Below are 23,048 nucleotides of genomic sequence, written 5' to 3' on the forward strand. Positions count from 1 at the left end.
AAAGTAAAAGGATACACTGACTCGAACTCCGCGGCACGTGAGTTACCGAGGCCTTCAAAACACTTGGACATCGTTTGAAGAATCCCGAGCGCCAGTGATTCACGGCATTTGTCGACGATTTGATTCTGTAGCCTCTGCAATAACAACTGCTGGGGATTGGGACAGTGCTAGTATTGTGCAGGAACTCTTCTCGGTGTTGGGTTGGATAGAATTTGGTTCAATTTGTAAAGGATTTCGGTGACAGAGTTGTATTGACAATGGGGCACTTGTACGCTCTGGACTTTGATGGGGTGTTGTGCGACAGCTGCGGCGAGAGCTCCATCTCTGCGGTTAAGGTTTGAACACTCAGATCCCGGCCTTTTGACACCAATCGCATTGCTAATGTCAATGTTATGGGGTATGTCGCTGTGGGATGGGTCTTGTAGCCGTGTTGAGCAATGTGTAGAGGCGTTTTGAGAATCTACCTGAAGCTGTATGGATTTTGGATTGTGGGCTTATTAAGAATTTGGACAGAATTGGGTTTTTGTATTCTCGGGAAAGTTCGGGTGGTGGTCTTGGGATGAGTACCTGTAGCAGTGTGCGTAAGTTTCTGTTGCAGTGGTATTGTGAATTCAGATGCCGTAGAAGAAGCAATAGCCCTGCTATGTTTGTGGATCAAGCAATGCTCATTCAATGTGCTGGTGTTTGTTTTGTATAGTAGCTTCTCAGACCCCTCACCTAGTGGCAATGTCTATCCAATTACAAGTATCTTTCGTTGATGCGAGTGAAACTTGTGAAGTGATTTTGATGCAGAGTACACTCTGATTACGCCACTATGAATCTAAAGTGGACCTTTCCTGTCTAAATTGTGTGAAATGTTGGTGCTCCAAAATACCGCTCCATGCATAAAACATTGAATGATCATTTGTGATTATATATGATTCAAACTACCTGCTATTTAGGGCTTATCAGTGATTAAATCCTGAATTTTCTGATTTCCTTGTGTGAACTGCTCTGTGCAGGCTGCCCAAATTCGGTATCCAGAGCTTTTCGCTGGCATGGATGCAGCTACAGAGACTTGGATCCTTGATACCATGCGCGTTGTAATGACTCACCCTTTGAAATGGACTTGAAATTATCGTGCTTAACAATTTAGTTGCTCTTGCAAAGTAGTACTTATACGACCCCGGTTTTATAATTTTTGGTGATTGCTTCAAGTACATTTTACAGAGACAATTTCTCGTCCTATTCATTGCCGTTACCACAACCTTACAGGTTCTGTGTTCTGATTCGACTCGGAGTCCAAATGGTCTTTATTCATGATAGAGTGCTCGTCCTGAGCAGGTGCGGCCTGTTGTGGAGACTGGATATGAGAATGTTCTACTTGTGCGGCTGCTGCTGGAGATCAAAGCTCCTCATCTGCGCAAGACCTTGGTATGCCATATTTAGAGGTCTTATATGCTGGAATTTGGTTGCCTTACTTTACTTCTTTCGTACATGCTTTACATAATGAGTCCTAGCCCGGCCCAAGTTTGGGATCTTACATGGACGAGTTGATGAGTTTCAGCAATACTCTAATGTGGTGATCTGAATATACAGGTGGCGGGGAAATTGTCTGTCGACGACATTTTAGCAGATTGGGAGCATGGCATCAAGCCAGTGCTGATGAAAGAATGGAGTGAGAACAAAGAGGAGCTGGTGGATCTTTTTGGAAAAGTACGTGATGACTGGCTGGAGCATGATCTTCGCGGTTGGATTGGTGCTAATAGGTGTGTATTCATCAACATTTCATACTTAGTGCGGGCATTCCTTCTAGGTTAGTGTTCAAAGTGAGTATTCTCTTCTTAAATTATAAAGAATCAATATCATGTATTTCATACTTCCACAGTTTTATTGCCGAATGCTTCATAATGGTTATACAGGCGATTGAGAACTTCAAAAATCATGTATGTCTGGGAATCTACATGCAGGTTTTACCCGGGGACAGCAGACGCTTTAAAGTTCTCATCCTCTACCTTATTTATTGTGACAACAAAACAAGTAAGTTCTTCTGTCAGTTTGATAAGAATTCAATAAGAGCTAAACAATTTCACGTAGTAAGAGTTGACCTCTAAATATATCCTTGTTTCAAATAAAAAGGTGTTCATGTTCTCTTCTCCTCTGCTCACAAATTCCTTATTATAATATTATAGGCTCGATTTGCATCAGCACTACTGAGGGAAATAGGTGGTATTGACTTCCCAATGGACCGCATATATGGCCTTGGCAGTGGGTAAGCTTTCCTCCAACGTTCAGGCATCATTATGTTGGTACTCTTCAATCATAATTTACTTCTTGATAAGACAAACCCCACAGGGAAGAGTTTTTACTCTTCATGGTATTTTATTTATGTGTTTTAGAAGTCTAACATGGACACTACCTATTCAGACCTAAAGTCGAGGTGCTAAAGAAGCTACAAGAGCGACCTGAACATGAAGGCTTGACTCTTCAGTAAGTTCATTCTCATGTTTCCAGCTTTGAATCCATGTCTTTGATGTCATGGTGAGCTTTTACATTTTCAGATCAAGTGTATTAATGCGTGTATCTACTATGTAAACAGTTTTGTGGAAGACAGGCTTGCCACGCTCCGCAATGTCATCAAGACCCCAGCACTTGACAATTGGCACCTGTACCTAGGTACATTTATGACCGTTAGAAACTCTATTGAGCTTTGCTTGTGAGTTCTTGGCTCATGCGTGATTTTCTGTGTTTTTGATAGTGGTCCTTCAACCACGATTCCTATTAAGTATCTTACGAGATATATGACCCAGTTGGAACCATGCTAAATGTAACTTTTCACTGGCATCACGAATTCCTGACTTTCAATGTCCTGACCTGCAGGTACCTGGGGTTACAACACTCAAAGTGAAAGAGACGAAGCGGAGAGCATTTCACGTATCCACGTCGTGGATCTCCCCGATTTCTGTGCAAAATTGAAGTAGAAGATTCTTACTCCTGGTATCCACTATTCAACTATTGACACCAGCTTCGACGATTTCAGGTGCTTTGACCAAATCATTGATTTAGATTTGCCTTCATTTAGATTAAAGTTATCTAGACATCATACGATGTATACTAGGGTATTTTTAGAAAAAATGAACCTGTAGTACTTCCTTCTGCTCCACGTTTCTCCCTTAGTTTGAAGTCTAAGGGCTCAGCCGTTTAAGGCTGTGAATGTCTTTCATGTATCGAAAATTTAAGGAATTGAATGTGCTGCATGTATTCAGCACACGAAAAACCCACTTCTTAGATAGCATCTGGCTGAATGTATACTTCTGCCACGTGACTTGGATGTGAGAAACAACAAACTCTTTTATGAATGTGTAGTCTTACCAACTATCCATGAAAACATGATTAGGAGATGCTTTGTTGGAGTTAGACAGTGTCATTAATGAATGTTGTATTCAGAATTATCATCTTGACATATGAATTACGTGATCTTGGTAAGGGACAGTTTTCCACTGATTACTTTATTAGAGGACATCGAAGTAGGGTAATTTGAGGGGATTATAGTAAGCAGAGACCTGAAAAATTAAGGAGAGGTCCCATGGGATTTTTTTGAGTATAGTTTTGATTTTGCTTTAGCACACCTCAGCTATAGGTCCTAGAGCAAAATCCAAGGGCTTCTTGATTGATGGAAGTGCTTTTAATCCAATCCATTTAATTGTAGATTTCCTAGATTAGAAAAGATGCATTAGCACACTCTCAAATATCTTGGAAGTTTTAATGGTAAACATTGGCAACAATTTGGCCCTAGTTGTACTTGCTATGTGCCATATAAACATCATCATATAATTTAGAGTAGTAATAACATTTGCCATATCTTAGTCAAAAAATATTTAATAGCCAATCAAATGATGGATCAATCATAAGTATAAGATTTGTTTGTTAGTATAGAATCTAATACAATATTTTTCATGCTATTTAGAAAAGTCTATCTCAAATAGACATAGTCAAATGTAATTGATTCTTTTCCGAAACTCTTCTATAAAATCATAATAATATAATATATTCAATTACATAAAGCAACCCAAAACTACAAGTACACCAAATATGATTGGTATTGTTTTAGCTTGACATAAAAAACAAGGTGTTAAAGAATATTAGGAATGATAATATGATGGTTGATAAGATCTAAGTCTAATTTTGTACATAATTGGCAAATTTTGATACTTAACAAGGACCGTCTATTACTCAATACTTACTTGCACTTATTTTATTTTTGTTGTTATTTAGTGGCTTTCATATAAAAATCACAAAATCAATCATAAAATCATTCAAAATATTCCAAAGTAAATATAAAGGCCAATTATTTTATTTTATTAAAAAAAAAAACAAATAAAAAGATGAAAAGTATCAAAAGGTGAATGATAAAAGTAAAAAGATACATTGGCTCAAACTTCATTGCTCGTGAATGACCAATGCCTTCAAAAACACTTAGACATCATTTGAAGAATCTCGAGTGTCATTAATTCATGGCATCTGTCAACTATTTGATTTTGTAGCCTTTGTGATAACAATTGCTAGAGATTGGGACAATGCTAATATTAAACAAGAAACCTTCATGGTGTTGGATTTGATAGAATTTGGTTCAATTTGTAAAGGATTTTGGTGACAAAGTTGTATTAACAATGAAACACTTGTACGCTCTGGACTTTGATGGGATACTGTAGGATAGCTATGGTGAGAGCTCCATCTTTGCGATTAAGGTTTGAATAATCAAATTGCAGTCTTTTGACACCAATTGCATTGCTAATATCAATATTATGGAATATGTCATTATAATGAAGATAGGATTGAACTTTAAAATCCCTAAGATAGATTGGATTGATACTTGGAGAGGATTGGTTGCCAATCAAGGTTGAAATTAGACCCCAAGGCACAAAACCTCTCACCTATGGTGATTCTAGAGTTCTTTTATAAATCAAAAAATGAAATTTGGAAGAAGACTTTATAAGGTTTTTTAAAAAGTTGGTTTTGAGCAATTTGAGTTTGTAATGACTTTGTAAGAGCATTGCAAAGTTAAGGTTGTTTTGGATAATTCCAAGTTTTATAAAATAAAATAGAATTTAAAATTTGGATAATTTCATAAGTTTTGTAGCAGATCTATATGCAAAATTTTGTAGGATTGTGAGTGTAGTTGTACTAAACATATATAATAAATTTGAGATTAATCAAACAGTTAGATTTGAGGTTATTGAAGTTTAAATGAGTTAGGATCTTTGATATTAGATTTTCAGGTCTAATAAGGTTATCTAAGATTTGTAACAATCTTTGAATTGAATTGAGGTGATTTTTATTAGAATTAATGGTTGACTTGATTTCTAATACTTGTGAAAAAGTTGAGAGTAAGTTAATAGTTAATTAGGAGTTATTACTGCTAGAAGAGCAACATTAAGGTCAAAGATGAAGGTCGGCCAATATCCTAGTGGATTATGATGTTTTTCTCCCATTTTGTAAGTTCAATTTTTTTCACATTTGCTATACTTGTTATTAATTAAGAAATTGAGAAGTGTAAAAAATTTAAGCAACATCAAGAATTGAGTCAATGGATATTAAGGTTCTAAAATTGTCCTAAGTTTGATTTGAATTGGTTAGATTTTGATTAGAATTTGTTTAGGAGTTGATTAGGATTTGATTTAGGATTTAGAAGATTTTAGGATTGATTTAGGATTTAGAATATAATTAAGATTGATTTAGGATTTAAAATATAATTAAGATTGATTTAAGAGTTAAAATATAATTAAATTTGATTTAGGATTTAGAATTTATTTAGGATTTTATAAAAATTTCTTTAAAATTCTTATGGATTTTTTTAAAGTTATTGTATTTTTTATTTTTTATTTTCTTTTCTTTTAAATTTCTTTAGATTCTTTTAGGATTTTTTTATTATTTCTTTATGATTTTTTAAGAAGTTCTTTAGGATTTCTATGTGTTTTTTTAATAATTTATTTAAAAATTTAATTGAGCTTAATAAATATTTAATTATATTTTTTAAGCTTTAATTACAATTTATAAATGATTTTATTAAATTTTTTAGGACTTGATGTAAATATTTTTTTACCTTCTGCAACCAAGTGCTCAATGCATTTTCAAGCAAGACTTCATGTAATACAACATAAGTAATGAATTTGATGTAAAGAACTTGAGATAGGAGTTCTTGGAGTTATTTATTTTTATTTTTATTTTAGTTTAATAAAGAATAAGAGCAAGAATTTTGAAAGAGCTATGTGAAGAACTTCAAGTAGAGCTTTTAGTGGAGTTTCTATTAAAGAATAAGGTATGTACATGGATCCAACTATTGCAAGCATGTTTTAGGCTTTTATATTATCTATGTAGTAACAACAAAGTAATGATTACAAGGAAGCTTTGGCAACTTAAGTATTATAAGGAGTAGTTAACAAAGTTGACCAATTTGATGGAAGAAATATTTCAAAATATTTAAGATATGATGTAGAAAAAATAGAATTTAATCAAATTTTTGAAAAGATGATAATTGAGCTATTTAAGCTTATGATGGTACCATAGATAAAAGAACATGTTATATCAATTATAAAGTATTATGAAAATTCATGGAAGATATTTTTAGATATATTAAAAGATGAATATTTCTTAGAAGATATCAATTTTTTTATTAAGAAATTATTTTTAGAATGGATTGAGCAGCCTAACAAGAATTTATAAGCAAAAAAGCTACTAAAGAAGTTGAAAAGTTAGTATTTTCAATTATCAAAGGTAGAAAAGTTAACATTGGAGCCAAATAAGGTTGAATTATTTCTTCAAGCTATCAATGGAGAATTATAAGGAAAATTGGAGTTACTTCTTAAAAACAAAGAAGAAGATGAAGGATTGACAACAAAGTAGAGAAATGTTGAAGATGTCGTTGATTTGCTTGCAAAAAGAAAAAAAGAAGAAGAATAAGGTTAATATTTTAAGAGTAATACAAACACCTAAAACTTAAGTACATACAATAGAATTGAAAATGTCTATCATTCAATCTCAAATGTCTACATCAAAAAAAAGATATGGAAGTTGAAGAGATTATATGTGGAATTTGAGATCTTTAAATCAAATTAACAAGATTTGAAGATAATGATATGGTGCATCAAAGGATTGTTTTCTAGACAAATGGGAAAGTGACATTAAAAGATACAAGGGACTTTTTTTAAATCAATTTGAGCAAAGAAGGTATAAAAGCTTTAATTCAAGACTATCTAATTGTACATAGAATAGCAATACAAGAAGGTACAAGTTATGGTGATAGAATAGATGATAACTTTTATGGAAGTATTGAGACAAGTGAATTTTAGACTTCTACCATTTCTATAATGAAAAAAATAAAAAACACCTCAGAAAGCATTATAAAGAATTGCTGCAATAATATTTGGTATAATAAATTGAGAAGATCTAATAGAAGCTCTTTCACTCCATGCATATAATGCTAAGAGTAAATATGAAGCCATAAATAAATAATTATTTTATAAAAATTCCAAATAAATTCTAAATAAATTTTAATTAAATCTTAATTTAATGCTAATTAAAATCCTAATAAATTGGAATCAAATCTTGTATCAAATCCTAATTAAATCCTAAATCTTAACCAAATCTTACATCTTAAATCAATACTAATTAAATCCTAAATCTTAACCAAATCCTATATCCTAAATCTTAACCAAATCTTATATTCTAAATCAATCCTAATTAAATCCTAATAAAATCCTAAATAAATTCTAATCAAATCTTAAAACCTAATCTTTGACCAATCATAAATTAAATCTTAAGAAAATCCTAATTAATCTTATATTCTAAACCAATCCTAATCAATCTTTAATCAAATCCTAAATCTTTAAAAAAATTAACAAATCTTAGAGCAGATTGAAAATTTAATAATTAATTCATAAATAATTGATTTTGATTCAAAATTTGTAAACTTTGAATAACTAAGTTAGAAACAAGCATAAGAAATTTGAAGAAGATTGCATATACCAATTGTGAGAAAAGCTCCCAAAAACCTCTTGATTGTTGGCTATCTTCATTTTCCAATTTGAACGCTGATCTTTCAACAAAGTTTTTTCTTTTTTAATTCATTTAATTCCTCTAAAATTTGAGTTGTATATAGATATTTAAGTCTAAATTTCTTTTATTAATTTTTTCTTTAATTAAATAAGTAGATATTGCCAAATTATGAAATTCTTCACTGATACTAAATCTCAATTATTTAAGACTATAATAAAAAAAAAATTCTTATATTTTTCAATCTAACCATTTGATTGATGTCAAATTTCTCACAAATATTTATAACAACCACAAAAATAAATTTCCAAATTTTCATTCATATACATGCTACAAAATTCAAAAAAAATCCTTGAATTTATAAACATACTTTTATTTTTCAAAATTTAAATCCACTAAATTTATCATCTACTTTTAAAAATCTCTCAAAATCTCAATATTAATATAAATGATGTGAAACTAATTCTTAAAAATCTCTCCTTAAGTCTGCTTCTAAATTCCACTCTTTAATTTGCAAAAGAACCTTGGAGCTACCATAGATGCATAGTTTTGTGCCTTAGGATCTAATTTCGACCTAGTTTGACAACTACTCCTCTTTGGATACCAATTTTTAATAATTTTAGATAAAATTTTCTTTAATTTATTGTTAATTTTTTCTTAAATATTTTTATATTAATTTCTTATTTTATTTACTTTAATTTGGCTAATTTATGCTTTTACAAAATAAATAGAAGTCTCTTCTATAGAAGGCAGTATTAAACTAAATTTTTTACTATCTTTCTATTATTTATCTTTATTTTTCTACTATATGTTTCTACTAGATTTTTTTTTATAATAGTATCTATATTTTTATTTTTTACTATATATCATATTATCATATAATATTACTACCCTTCTTTCATTTCTAAAAAGAATGGATGAATAGCCTTGAAACTACCATTCTTTCTTTTACTTATGGTTGGAATAGATGGTTGGCCCTAGAGGTTACTATTCCCCCTTCTATCTATGGATGGAAAAGATCAGTGATTGCAAAGATTGCTATTCCTTCATTCTATTGTGGATGCATAAAGAGAAGGCTTCATATCCTCTTCTTGTATGATTGTTGTTGTTCTCGTTGTGTTCAAGCTTCAATATACCAAAGCAATTGAACTAATAGAGGTGGGTTCGAACACGAGGAAAGATTGGTTATATGAATTGGATCTATTAGTGTCACAATTGATTGTATTCTAGCTATCTGAAATCAATTATCAAACTATAAATACCAAGGTTTATTACTTCTGTCTTAATTCAACTCATAATCCATTCTACGACTATCAATTCAATAATACTTCCATATTCTTATCCGTTCATCTCCCACTTACTCTCTTTGTGGTTTATATATATTCAATTATTGATCTCCAGCTTACCTATTATATTCAGTTTTTCAATTCATCACACAGAATTCAATATCTCGGCTTACAACTGTCACAATCTGGCACTCTAGACTAACTTCTCAGTATTCGAAAACTATCCATTACTCGTCAACAAAAAAAAAACAAAAAGAGGTAGCACCAAGCTTGCAAATTTAAAGAAATTTTATATTTGGCACATTGATTCAAACATTGATCTAGACATTCTAAATGCCTGGCTCTTGTACTAAATATACAGAAATCATCTAGAAATATTTCCATTGAAATTTGTAGATAATCTTGGAATGCTTCTGTCATTACCCTTTGAAATGTAGCTGGTGCATTACAAAGCCCAAATGGCATAACCTTTTAGACAAAGGTCCCCCAATCCGTAGTAAAAGTAGTTTTTAATTGATCTTCTTTTACAATTTTAACTTGATTATAACCGAAGAATCCATCAAGAAATGAATAACATTCATGTGCAGCGACAGCATCCAATATACTATCCGTGAATGGTAAAAGAAAATAATCCTTCTTGGTAGCCATATTTAATTTACGAAAATCTTGACAGATGCAAACTTTTCCATTCTTTTTTGATACCATAACAATTGGTGAAATCCATTCACTGAAAGGAACTGGATAGATAGATTCAACCTCCAAGAGTTTATCTAGCTCTTCTTTTACCATAAGTGAGTATTTTAGATTAAGTCGATGTTGTCTTTGGCGTACTGGTGTAGCATTCTCCTCCAATATAATTCGATATTCACAAAATTTAGTTAGAATTATTTTCTAATCTGCATACGATTATGCAAAAGCAATTTTATGCATTAAAAAGTAATCCATCCAATTTTTTTTTTCCCTGCCTTTTATACCATCATAAATCTCAATGATTTGGGGAGCCTCTCCTATACCTAAATTAATTGATTGACATTGTGGAATTTTAGGAGTCTCTAGAATAATGTTCTGCTTAATTCTAAAATCTTTCATAAAATCTGACAAATTAAGACTTTTCAATTCCAGTTCTATAGCACTAACGTGATTGACATCCTGTCTATTCATCCAATATGCAATTATATGATCATAATCGTCAATAACATCTGGAGGAATGAAGTATTCTCCCAGTCCCTTGATCTAGTATTTCATTCTAGTGTACTCAACAACTTACCTTGTATCAGTATAAATTGAGTCAGGTGCACCAATTTCTTCTTTTGTAGACTCATCTTCACAATCCAACGTGAATTCTAAACTGACAACTTGAGTTTCTCCATGATATTGGACAAGGTATATTTGAAGTACAATTTTATCATTACCTTTTTCAATTGTCAATGTACCATGGCCCCAGACTTTTCGAGCTTTAGCTTGATATAACCACAGTCACTCCAATAAAATTGGATATGACAATATAGAGCTTCGTAATCAAAAAATAATATAATCAATTTTATAGGTAATTCCCGCAATTACTATATCAATACTTCATAAAATATCCATAGGTTTAACTCAACTAGAGTAATTCATTTTCAAAACTACTGTAGTAGGCAATAAGTGATCCAAACCCAACTCCTCCATTGTAGCGGTATTCATAAGATTTACACTAGATCCTCCGTCTACTTGCACTTTCGATAATAACACTCCATCAATTGAGACATCAATCATTAGTGCATTTGGATTGAGATTCAAACTTACTTCTCAAATTTGTTCATTTCAAGACTTGCGACAAATTAATGAAGAATTCAAGATAGTTCGGCACTCAGGTGCTACTGCCTATAGTTGCTTCATAGAGATTGTGGATTGTATGGTGTCCAAATCTTTTAGAATATCATATGGTTCTGTATTAGTCGTAATTTCCAATGTCTATTTCTTCTTCCCAATCCTAGATACCGACGTAGGTAAATTGGTTTTTTTTATATTAGAAATTGATAAAGCTATTGGAACTAAATTTGACGGATCCTGTAAAATTGGTTCTTTCAACAAATAAGATTGTTCCTCCAATTGAGATGATATTGATTCTTTGGAATTCACGCCTTTTAGAGGATCTTTCAATAGAAAGAATGTTTTCCAAAACTGTGTAGAGAACGGAACAGCTCGACACGGAACTGAAGCCTCTGTAATTGATACCTCATTGGGGTGCACAACCGATTCAGGTCTTATACTGAGTAAGCGGCCCATGTTAGGACCTGGATTGGATGGCCCTATAATTGGGTCCAATTGGCCCTTCCCTTCAAGATCATCCAAATGTTGAATTGATCCTTTCTCCTTTTGTTGACTTCTTGTAAGAACAGCTTGGACTACTTCTATCCGATGAACTAGTGATTCCTATGTCTCATTATTTTTTTCCTCTACAATTTACACAGTCGATTGTATCTTCTGATCATGATTATTAGGATTAAATGGAACATTGCATTGATAATAAAAATGACCGGATTGGTTATAATTTCCACATACTGGAGCATATTCATCTATAAACCTTGGATTAGGGCATTCACTGGCATTATGACTAATTTGCCAGCACCGATAGCAACATAGTCATTTTCGACCCATACCGTCAAGTACACTTGGAGTCTCCACTGGAATATATCTACTAGGCTGATTCTAAGTAGCTATAGTAAATGATCCTGGGTGACCAGTTGCTACTGGTCGAGAATTGGACTACTGAATTGGTATAGTTTGAGGATTACCTCCTTGATTATTTCCACTGTTCTCCATCTTTGTTCCATAAACCGGATTATAATTAGTATTTTAAAAATTCTCAAAGCCATGATTAGGTCAATTTGAGCAATTACTATTTCAACCACCCATATTTCCAGTCTGTACTTAATTAACATCCCATTGAGTTGGCTATATCGTTTGGTTATTGAATTGTTGTTGCCTTTGTAAATGCTAGCAGTTTTGGGTAAGGTGCTTTCTTCCACAAATTGTATATTGAACACCCGTTTGTCTGGGTGATGGACATTTTGTATCAAAATGACCTTGTCCCTTACAATTATTATACCATACATTAGGTCTCGTATTAGAAGGCTTATGTCATTTCTCTTTGTCTTTAGCCAAATATACGACCAATTTTTCCATCTTCTTTGTTAGATTTAATAATAAGGCTTCATTTGGATCTTTAACAGTCACATTTGTGAGCAACTTTGGTTGTTGATAGGTTGGCGATGTACAATAAGGTGTCATTGTTATTGGCGCTATTGCTTGGAGTGGTGTAGCATTAATTGATTTTTACAACATAACATTCTTCATATTGGATGCAGCCATTTGAGGATAATTACCCATTGACACATTTCTCGATTGTATTTGTGGGCTTCTTGAACTTGGAATCATCATGGCCCCCACTATTAATAATTGGTCATAATGGCATTTTTTCCATATCTTTGTTCGTGCCAATGATGCCTCTACCATAGCTGGTCGAGCCTCTTTTACAAACATTTTCAATTCTGGTGGATGCAAACCATTGATTAATATCGATAATATAAACGCATCTGATATTTGATTATTTGTCTATTTATGAGGTATAACCGTAATCCGGCCATAATAGGACTCCATTGATTCCCCTGCAAATATTTTGCTATTCATAAAACTTTCTTTAAGGTGATCTTCAAATCCAATTGGACTAAAATGGGCTAGGAAGGCATTCTTCAAGGCCTCCCAATTGAAAAATCTATCCACGGATTGTTGAATATACCATTTAAAAGTTATATCTTTTAAAGTTATTAGCAACCATCTCAATCAAATATTTTTAGTTCTACTATTATTAGCCATACAGGCTATCAAGAATTGAGATATATGGTGATTGGGATCAAAGTCCGGCCAACCATTAAAAGTAGGTAATGGTGCCACACTTATAGATTGGTCTCTTACTGCTCCTATTTGTATTGCAATTGGTACTTTTGGCACTCCCACGGCCATTGGTGTTATCATTGGTCTCTTTGCTATTTGAATTTGAATTTTTCTTCTTTTGGTTTTATTTGGACCTATAATTCCTTTTTGTCGTTCTCGTAAGAGATTTTTGATGCGTAATCACTCCTGTCTTTCTTTCTCTTGTCGATTAATTCTTTGATAATCCTCCCCTTCATGATTATCACTCATAATCTTTCATTCTTCTTTACAAAATCAATATTGCCTTGAATTATAATTCACATATTTGTAATCCTAAAATTGGTTCTTCTCACGTTTTTATTCAGCATATAATTCCATCTCCCATACAATCAATTTCTAACATTTCATATTGTTATCATTTCTCTGACAGTGGCACCAAAATGTTATTCTCGTTGTATTCAAGCTTCAATATACTAAAGCAATTGAACTAATAGAGGTGGATTCAAACACAAGGAAAGACTGGTTATATAAATTGGATCTATTAGTGTCACAATTGACTGTACTCTAGCTATTTGAAATCAATTATCAAACTACAAAACACCAAGGCTTACTAATTCCCTCTTAATTCAACTTATAATCTATTCTATGACTATCAATTCAACAATACTTCTATATTCTTATCCGTTCATCTCTCACTTACTCTCTTTGTGATTTATATATATTCAATTATTAATCTCCAACTTACCTATTGTATTCAGTTTCTCAATACATCATATAGAATTCAATATCTCGGCTTATGATTGTCACAGTCTAGCACTCTAGACTAACTTCTCAGTATTCAGAAACTATCCATTACTCGTCAACAACAAAGAAACAAAAAGAGGTAGCACCTAGCTTGTCCCAACTTATGACTATCACAGTTTGGCTCCGATCTTCCTTTCTTCAACCTCTTTATTTTACCAAAAGATGGACCGTCGGCCAACAGATTCCAAAGGTTATGATCCTTCGAATTCTTAACCATTTATTCTACTAACAACCTATTGTTACCAACTAAATTGCCTAACCATCAGTCTAATTCTCAAGGTTATCAATAACCAACCAGTAACTTACCACGAAGTTTATTTACTCATTCTAAAATTGTCTTGTACCTACTTATTGCAATGTCAAAGATATATCATTTAAAATTCCTCTTAGAATACAATTTTGAGAGCTTTGTTGTATCAAATATGGTGAAGTGCTAATGTAGTATGGAAAAAAAAAAGCCACTATATTGAATAGCTTGTTGATAGTCTTGAATGTGCTATTGAAAGGTTTTTGGAATTTTTTTTGTGTATCTAAGAGAGCTTAGATTAATAGTTTCCAAATCTGGTTTTAATAATATTGATCAAATTTTGACTAATATATGATAAATTTAAAAGGAAATATAAAAGAAATACAAAGAATTTCAAAATTAATTCCAAAAAAAATAACAATTTTTTTTTAAAGAAATATAAAAATAAACCTTTAAAGAAATAAAAATAATCTTAAAGAAATATTAGAAATAAAAATCTTAAAAGAAATAATAAAGAATCCTAAAGAAATACTAAAAATAAAAATCTTAATATAATCTTAATTAAAACTTTAATTGAATCTTAACCAAATAATAGATCAAATCCTAATTGAAACCTTAATTGAATCTTAATCAAATCTTATGTGAAATCCTAATAAAATCCTAATAAAATCTCAAATCTTAGATAAATCTTTAATAAATCCTAATCAAATTCTAATCAAGTTCTAAACCAAATTCCAAATAAATCCTAGACCAAATCCTAAGTCCTTATCAAATCATAAATAAATCCTAAATCAAATTCTATATCAAATGGGAACCTCAATAATTAATGATAAAATCATTGATATTGACTCAAGATTTTCATACTTCTTAATATCTTAGTTAAAAATAAGTACAAGAAAGATGAAATTGATTGTACTTACTAATGGAAAGAAATGCAAGATAATCCAATAAGGTGTTGGATGGCCTCCAATTCTAATCTAAATACTAAACTTCCAGTACCAATATCTCCTTTTTAAATTATTGAATTGCTCTTAAATTTCACTTATACATTGGAAATTAAGTCTAATATTTATATAAATTTTTTTTACTTCAATCCAATTGACAAATTGATGAAGATCTTAGAAATACTCATTGACTTTCAAATTCTAATTTTTGAGACCTCAACCCACAAAAACCTTTACAAATTTCAATCTAAGTATTTGATTGATCTTTTTATTTGCATATATATATTTAAAAAAAATAGCACACCAATACACTGTCCAAAGTTCATTTGTACATACACTACAAAATTTAAGAAATCTTCAAATTTGTAAACATATTTTTATTTTTTAAAATCTAAACCAACCAAGAACATCACTAACTTTGAAAATCCCTCAAAAACTCAATATTGATTCAATTGACATAAAAATAATGTCCAAAACTCTCTTTTTGAGTTTGCTCTCAAATTCCACTCTTTGGTCTACCAAAGAACTCCAAAGTCACTGTATGGACATGGTTTTATGTCTTGGGGTCTGATTTCAGTCCACATTAATAATTGAACCTCTTTGGGTATCAATTTTTGGTAATTTGAGATAAGTTTTACTTTATCCTATTTTTAACTCTTTCTTTAACATACCTATATTAATTTCTTAATTTTTTAGCTTTGATTTGGCTTATTTATGCTTCTATAAAGTAAATAGAAGTCTCTTCTACTAAAAGACAACATTAAGACTAAATCTTTTAATACATTTCTATCTTTTATTCTTATTTTTCCACTACATCTTTTTGCTAGGCTCTTCTATAATAACATACATATTTTTTTAAACTACATAGTTGTGTTACCATACAACAATGCTTCCTCTAATTTTTAATTTTTATTGTATTTTATTATTGTAAATTATTAGTATGAGTTTTTCAACATTGCTTGGAATGATGAAAACCTTGGCCCTATGTACCGCATGAAGAGAAGTCCAAATTTTTGTGCTTGTAATCCTAGCTTTTGTTTTGCTGGCTTTATCACTCAATGCTCAATTAGAATCACCCATGGATGCTTGGCTGGGATAGAATAATCCTCAACTGGGCTTTTTAGTCAATGCTTGGCTGAAGTCATTAATCAATGCTCAATTAGGATCGTCAATCAATGCTCAGTTGAGTTTGTTAGTTGATACCTAGTTGGGATGATCGGCCCATGTTTGATCAGTGTTGTTGATAACTACTTGGTTGGAGTTGTAAAACAAGGCAATATTAGACTTGCTAATTATTGCAATGCTTCCTTCTTCTTATAATGATTAGCTTTTTAATATTATATTATTAGTCAATATTTTCTTTTTATTATTCAGCATTAAAGTTGTTAATTCCTTCATAGTACATGTCACTTTAGGAAAAAAAAAATGATCTTAAGTCATCAAAAATAGACCATAATTGCTCTTCAATTTTTGATAGTAGTTATTTAGTTGCTTCATGAGCTGTTTTTTCATATTATTTTGCATTTATTATTATTATAATAATATTTTCTTGAAAACTATTAATTTAGTCAAATAAATAATGAACTTGCTTTATTGTAAAACCATCATCTGCCTTTATGTTGATATAATTATTTATAATATCATTTTTTTATTGTTTCAACATCTATAATGATAATAATTTATTTAAAAAAAAATCTTTTAGCTATTGCTAGGTATTATTTGTAAACCTTATCTATATCTTTTTTTTTTCCATTGATATTATTAAAGAAGGAAGGTCTTCTCTATTTTCCAAATAACTAGATTGATCATCCAAAATCTCATTTTTTTTTACAAACTTTTTTATCTTCCTTTGCCCTACAATTTATAATTCTTTGTCTTTTAGCTGTAGTAACTTCTTTAATTACATCTTAGATTGCGGTTATCAAGTTCTCCTTTGATCTTGACAAATCTACAGTCTTATATTTATTATTGTCTATAGTTGATACCCTACTTATACTTAATCCTATAGTACCTCCTCTACACCCAATTAATGTGATAAAGTCTTCATTCTTGTGAAATTGCTTAAAACCATTAGAAATCATTTGGTACTTATCAATTACTTGTGATTTTTATTGTGGATTCTGTTTTTTTTTTTATTCTCTTCTACAACTCCATTTGTTTAGATATCTTCAACTCTTAGTGATTTGAGAATAATCAATCTGTTGTCTCTTATTAATTTTATTATCTCCCACTTCTAAACCTTGCTCTACAATAATAGCAACAATTATTGAAATGGATAAATCCTTGTTAGATTGTCTTTTCTTTATTTTCCTGTTTTTAAGTTTAATTTTTCATAATTCTTTATTCTTTCTAATTTTCTTAATTTTAACAATTTATAAGCTAATATGAACACCAACCACTGTTTGAATAATGCTTTGGTTATTTTTTTGCTATTTTATCCAAATCTTACACAACTCTAACTTGAGATTGTCTTTCAAAATTAAAGATTAGTCCACATGTTCACTATTTAATGTACTTTGCATTTTTTGATCAGAGTTGTTTATACATTAGTGTTTCTTTTCTGGAAATATAATTTAGAATACAAAAAATAAATAACATGTCTAGTAGCTTCGGATTTGCAAGTAGAGATATTTAAAGTAGAAGCTTTACAATTCTTCTTTTCAATTAAAGAATGGACTACAATCTTATATTTAACATATATTGAAATATCATACAACCTTTGGAAATCAAATGTAATTTAGTATAAAACTCTATGTCAAAAATGAACAAAACAAAAATTCTTTCTTTCAATAATATTGCTATAGAGATCTTCTCTTATGTTCAATAAAGCATCTCTCACTACTTTTGTTTATGCCTTCTTCCTCCAATTAACTTCATATACAAAACTCTTCAATTCCATTCTATCCAAAAATTCCTCTTCTTTATTAGTCCATTAGTATTTTTTGATAGTACCATATTGAAATTCCATAGCTCTCTCCATTTCTAAAATCTATTTATTACTACTCTCAGTCATTGCATTTATATTCAAAAAACAAAAATACAAAATTTTGTATAAAAATTAAGATATCATTTTCAAATATATATATATATATATATATAACTTGTATGTGTAACCATAAAGTTATTAGATTGGTTTCAATAATTTTGGTAATAATTATTTTAATTATAATTAATTTGGTTAAAACTATTTTATTTGTTATGGTCATAATTGTTTTACTTATAACCATTATATTTCCAACCACTTTAGTAATTTTTTTTGTGGCTAATTTATATAATTTTACAAAATTATAATGAAGTAACTTAATACTTGCTTCCTTTATATCTGTAGTTAACTTTTTCCATGGAAAAATATGATTAAAATATTCAAGTTGTTTCACATTTTTATTGTCATATATATGTATATATATATATATATATATCTAAATATATATCTAAATATTGAGAATATTGACTTCTTTTGCTAAATTTTGTAATAAAAAAATTAAATATTTTAGAAGTGGCAATATTAAACTAATTTTTATAATTTAATATATTAATTACATGTGATAAATAATATTGAATATTTCATATTCATAAAAATTTGCTTCAATTATTTGTTATGTATTATATTCATCATCTTGTGAAATATTCACCAAAAATGAAAAACAGATGATTTTTCATGTATTTCATTATATGGATTGATTTTATTTATGTTAACCCTGATAATGATATTTTCAAGTAACATTAAATCTACCATTCCATTAAAATACACTAAATTGACCACACAAGGTCCCATCCACTTGTATTGAAATTTCTCCCTTTTTCTTGTTGAAGTTGTTTTTAATCATAAATTCAATCAATCTTCTTTATATTTATAAAAAAATATATATTATTTTGGTTTTTTTGTTGTAAATTGCTCCACTATATATGTTAATTGACATGTTTTGGTTTTCTTTCTGAAATCTATTGAGTAACTTAGTTATTATATTTACTAGATTGAAAAATATACTCATGTCAAAATTTATGTTGTAATTAAGTTCTTATTATATTTTCTTTAGCTTCTACTTTTTGTAAATCCATTTTATAAACTTAAAAAAGTCTATTTGTCATTATAGTTTCCATATTAAAGACTTAAACTACCTTTTTTGTTCCATTTATGCATTAAATAGGCAAAAGCACTTTCATATCATAAATTAAAGAAAGAGATGTATATTTAATTGTGACTTTATATGCTATTGTGAGCCAAATTTTATGAGTTACAATGTAGTTAGAATAAATATTAGAATAAATCAATAGAATTAAGAAGAGATTTTTTTTGGTATAGTTAAGTAAGATAAATTATTAAAAAAAAGTCTCATTTAGGTATTAAGAATTGAATATAGTCATAAAGGAATGTAAAAAAATTGTGGTTTAAAATTAGATTAATAGGGATAGTAGTGTCATGTTAATAAAGTGGTGAAGAAAGGAATCAACAGTAGAAAATATATTATTTTGACCTTTAGAATTAGAATGAATATACTAAAAATAAAAAAATTGGACATACTATTTAAAAGCAAAAATAGAATAAGAAAGACTTTTAAAAGGACTCCTAATAATCCATCATAAGGGTATATTAGGGACTTAAAAAAAATTAAAAAAATTAAAAATATCCACAAATTGTTGATTTATTTTGCTAGACTAGTTTGGATTGTGCAAGCTCTAATCTAGACGGTTCTAGAATAAACAAGTTATATCAATAGTATTGAACAAACAAAGTATGAAGCCCTGGAATTTGAATGTTGCAAAATTAATCAAGGCAACAAGGCAAGGCGGTGGGAGGTATGATATGCAATAGACAAAGAAGTTGAGGAGTGGCAGAGTTAGTTGAAGACATGTATGCTGCTTAGAGTTTTTTATGCTCAAAAAAAAAAAAAAAAAAGAATTATTGAATAGAATAAAAATTTGTTCTAGAGTTGCATAGAAGATTGAATTGTGATTTAGTTTAAGAAGGCAAATGAAAGAATCTAAGAAAAAGAAGGCAAGGATTATGGCCAAAAGGAATTGTTAGTCATGAGAATATGAATAGATTCAGATGAGTAGAGAAGGTTGTTGATTAGGAGGAAGAGGGGGTGCCAATTTTAGAAGAATTCGAGTTGACTAAAAGAGAAGTAAAGGCAATGCTACTGTGGATTGATATTGATGGATCTAAGTTGTGCAACCATTTGAGAGGAAGCGTTGAGGTAAACACATTCCTATCAAAGAAAATGAGAACAATGGTGTTGTGGGGATGTGGAAATGATCTAGTAGTGACAAGGATAAGTGATGGCTTAGGAGTTGATGACCAAGGTAGATTAGTTGTGATTTTTTATATTATTATAAGGTGATAATTGATTTCTAGTAGTGATTCAACAGCAAGTTTGGAAAGGTCCTTTAATTTATTTTGGTGTGATAATAAGCAATAGTGGTATTATGATTAATATTTTAGTATGGTTTTTTCTTTGCTGAAGAAATTGATGTATGTAAAAATTCTCCCAATCTGATTGCTAGGCAATATAAATAAATAAAAAATAATTGATTATAATAATATAAATAAATAAAAATAAAATATTAATATTAATATTAAATAATTAAATAATTAATAATAGTAAAATATACCCTTTGACCACTTATTAATTCAATAGAACATCCATAACATGTTATAATTTCTTCATATAAGAATTTTGCCATTGATTTAGTTGTATTATCTTTTAATGCTTTTGCTTCTATCTATTTGGTTGTATAATTAGTTGCACTTAAAATATATCAATTCTTTGTTAAATTGATTGGTAGATCTATTGGTCTAATAAAATCAATTTTCTATTATTAAAACATATCTAAAGATAATATTGGATATAAAAGATTTTTATATTTATTTAATTTAGTATTGTTTGTTGATAAATATCATATTATTTGAAATTATTATATACATCTTATCTTAACATTGGCTACCAAAATAAAGCAATAAGAATTTTTTATAAAGTTATTATTGCCAAAAAATGATATCCAACACATCCTTCATGATCTTCAATAATAATAATATTTGTGATTGACCGTGCTAAACAAATTTATTCTATTCTATCTAAATAATTTTTCATTAATTTTTTTGCTTTATCTGAATAAAATTATCAAATTTGTATGACAATTTGTCATTTGATATTAACTAAAGTAGTTGTGGTAAGTTGTCTATTCTTCAAAAATTCAATAAAAGATATTTTCCAATCAATGAAATGTAATGGTTGCTATTCTTTTTCTAAATTAATTTGGACCATAAATAAACTTGTATCTAGAAAAGTATCTACTATATTGATAGATGTTTTTTCAGTAGTTATTTTGGAAAAATTATCTACCATGACATATTATCATCGTAGTTTGTAAATAATTTTGAAATCATATTCTTGTAATAATAATATCAATCATGTTATTCAACTTGAAACTATTAGTCTATTAATTAAATACAATAATAATTTTTAATTGATATAAAATATAAAATAATTATTTAGTAAATAATAAATTTTTTTTGGAAGTGAATGAATTATTGCCAATGCTTTTCTTTCTATGGTATTATAATTTCTTTTAATTTGATTTAATAATTGACTTACATAATAGAAGTAAGTATTCTAGCAAGTTTGAGCCATTCTAATTTAGTAATATATTATTTTTTAATAAAAAGAAGTGCTAATAGAAATAAAAAATATTTTATAAGAAAAGATAAAAAAAAATATTTACAATGACTCACAAAACTATTTCAATATTAACATATTTTAGAAAGAATTGTTTATTACAAATGAATTGTAGTGAATAATGACTCGTGGTTTGAATATCAAATAAAATATTCTATTATAGCTACCAAATGAGTCCAACTTGAAAAGAATCCATTAAGTAATTGTAGAGCTATGATCAATCTAATTTGGAGTAGTATTGAAACATTTTTTTGAGTGTGGTATCCAATTACATATTAGTACTTTGTAGGACCTCCTATGGCCTTGATAACTACTTCTAACTTCCTGAGTATACTTTCTATTAATTTTTGGTACAAAATTGTTTCAATATTATTCTATTCTATAGCTATTTTTTTCCATTATTACCCAACTCTCTTTGATTTTATCTTCTAGGTATTGAGATAGTGTTTGAGGTGCTCTCAAAAATGTTCAATAGCATTAGATTCAATAGATTGAGTAAACCAATCCATTATTTTAATTCCATAATGATTAAACAACTTTTATGTTAGTTTTGAGTTATACTTGGAATTGTTATCTTGTTGAAAAATCACCTCCTCCTTAAAAATATCAGATTTTTCAATGCTAAGGAGTAAATTTTTTTCAAGAATTTCTATAAATTGCTTGGCATACATCCTCCCTTCAATCCTTGTCATCCTTCCAATTCCATATCATTATAATTCTATCTCCATGCTTAGTTATTTCTTGGATCTTCTTATCAAGCAAGGACTGACCTTTTTGTTTCCTCACCCATTTTCTGCCATCTAATCAAAATTTGTTGATTTTTGTCTCATCTGAGCAAATAACCTTCTTCCAATCTTCCATAGTCCATTCCTTGTACTTCAAAGCAAAATCCAAGCATTATTTTTGATGGCGGGTAGATAGTAGTGGCTTTTTTTTCTTCACCATGACTTTCATATTCTATTTCTTGATAACATTTTAAATGCTTTAGATTGACTTAAGATTATTAATAATATTATTAAGGTTTTTAGCAACCTCAACAATATTTTCAGCCTTTTTAGTGTTAATTTGGTAAATGATTACCTTTTTATTTACTATAATGAATTTTTTTGGTCTAAATAATTTAAGATTATTTCTATTAAAAGTA

The 23,048-nt window shown here is 29.5% G+C and overlaps 1 protein-coding gene across 1 annotated transcript; it reads left to right on the forward strand.

Annotated features, from left to right (window-relative positions):
* Window positions 1–51: 51 nt before the first annotated feature.
* LOC112288327 (uncharacterized) lies at window positions 52–3,267 on the forward strand. The gene is made up of 9 exons (XM_024532429.3): window positions 52–335; window positions 1,002–1,082; window positions 1,324–1,413; window positions 1,579–1,748; window positions 1,950–2,019; window positions 2,172–2,251; window positions 2,407–2,469; window positions 2,579–2,655; window positions 2,860–3,267. Exons 1-9 carry the CDS (start codon window positions 258–260, stop codon window positions 2,958–2,960), a joined length of 810 nt encoding a protein of 269 aa, XP_024388197.1. The 5' UTR covers window positions 52–257; the 3' UTR covers window positions 2,961–3,267.
* The last annotated feature ends 19,781 nt before the right edge of the window (window positions 3,268–23,048 follow it).

Source organism: Physcomitrium patens, chromosome 11, assembly GCF_059467195.1.
Source record: "Physcomitrium patens ecotype Gransden chromosome 11, ASM5946719v1, whole genome shotgun sequence".
Taxonomy (NCBI): Eukaryota; Viridiplantae; Streptophyta; class Bryopsida; order Funariales; family Funariaceae; genus Physcomitrium; species Physcomitrium patens.

What these genes read in the sequence shown, in the direction of transcription:
- LOC112288327 (XM_024532429.3), top strand. Translation starts at nt 258, where the DNA reads ATGGGGCACTTGTACGCTCTGGACTTTGATGGGGTGTTGTGCGACAGC. An exon ending in TCCTTGATACCATGCGCGTT is followed by an intron (nt 1,083 to 1,323) that starts GTAATGACTCAC and finishes CGTCCTGAGCAG; the next exon opens with GTGCGGCCTGTTGTGGAGAC. An exon ending in CAATTGGCACCTGTACCTAG is followed by an intron (nt 2,656 to 2,859) that starts GTACATTTATGA and finishes CCTGACCTGCAG; the next exon opens with GTACCTGGGGTTACAACACT.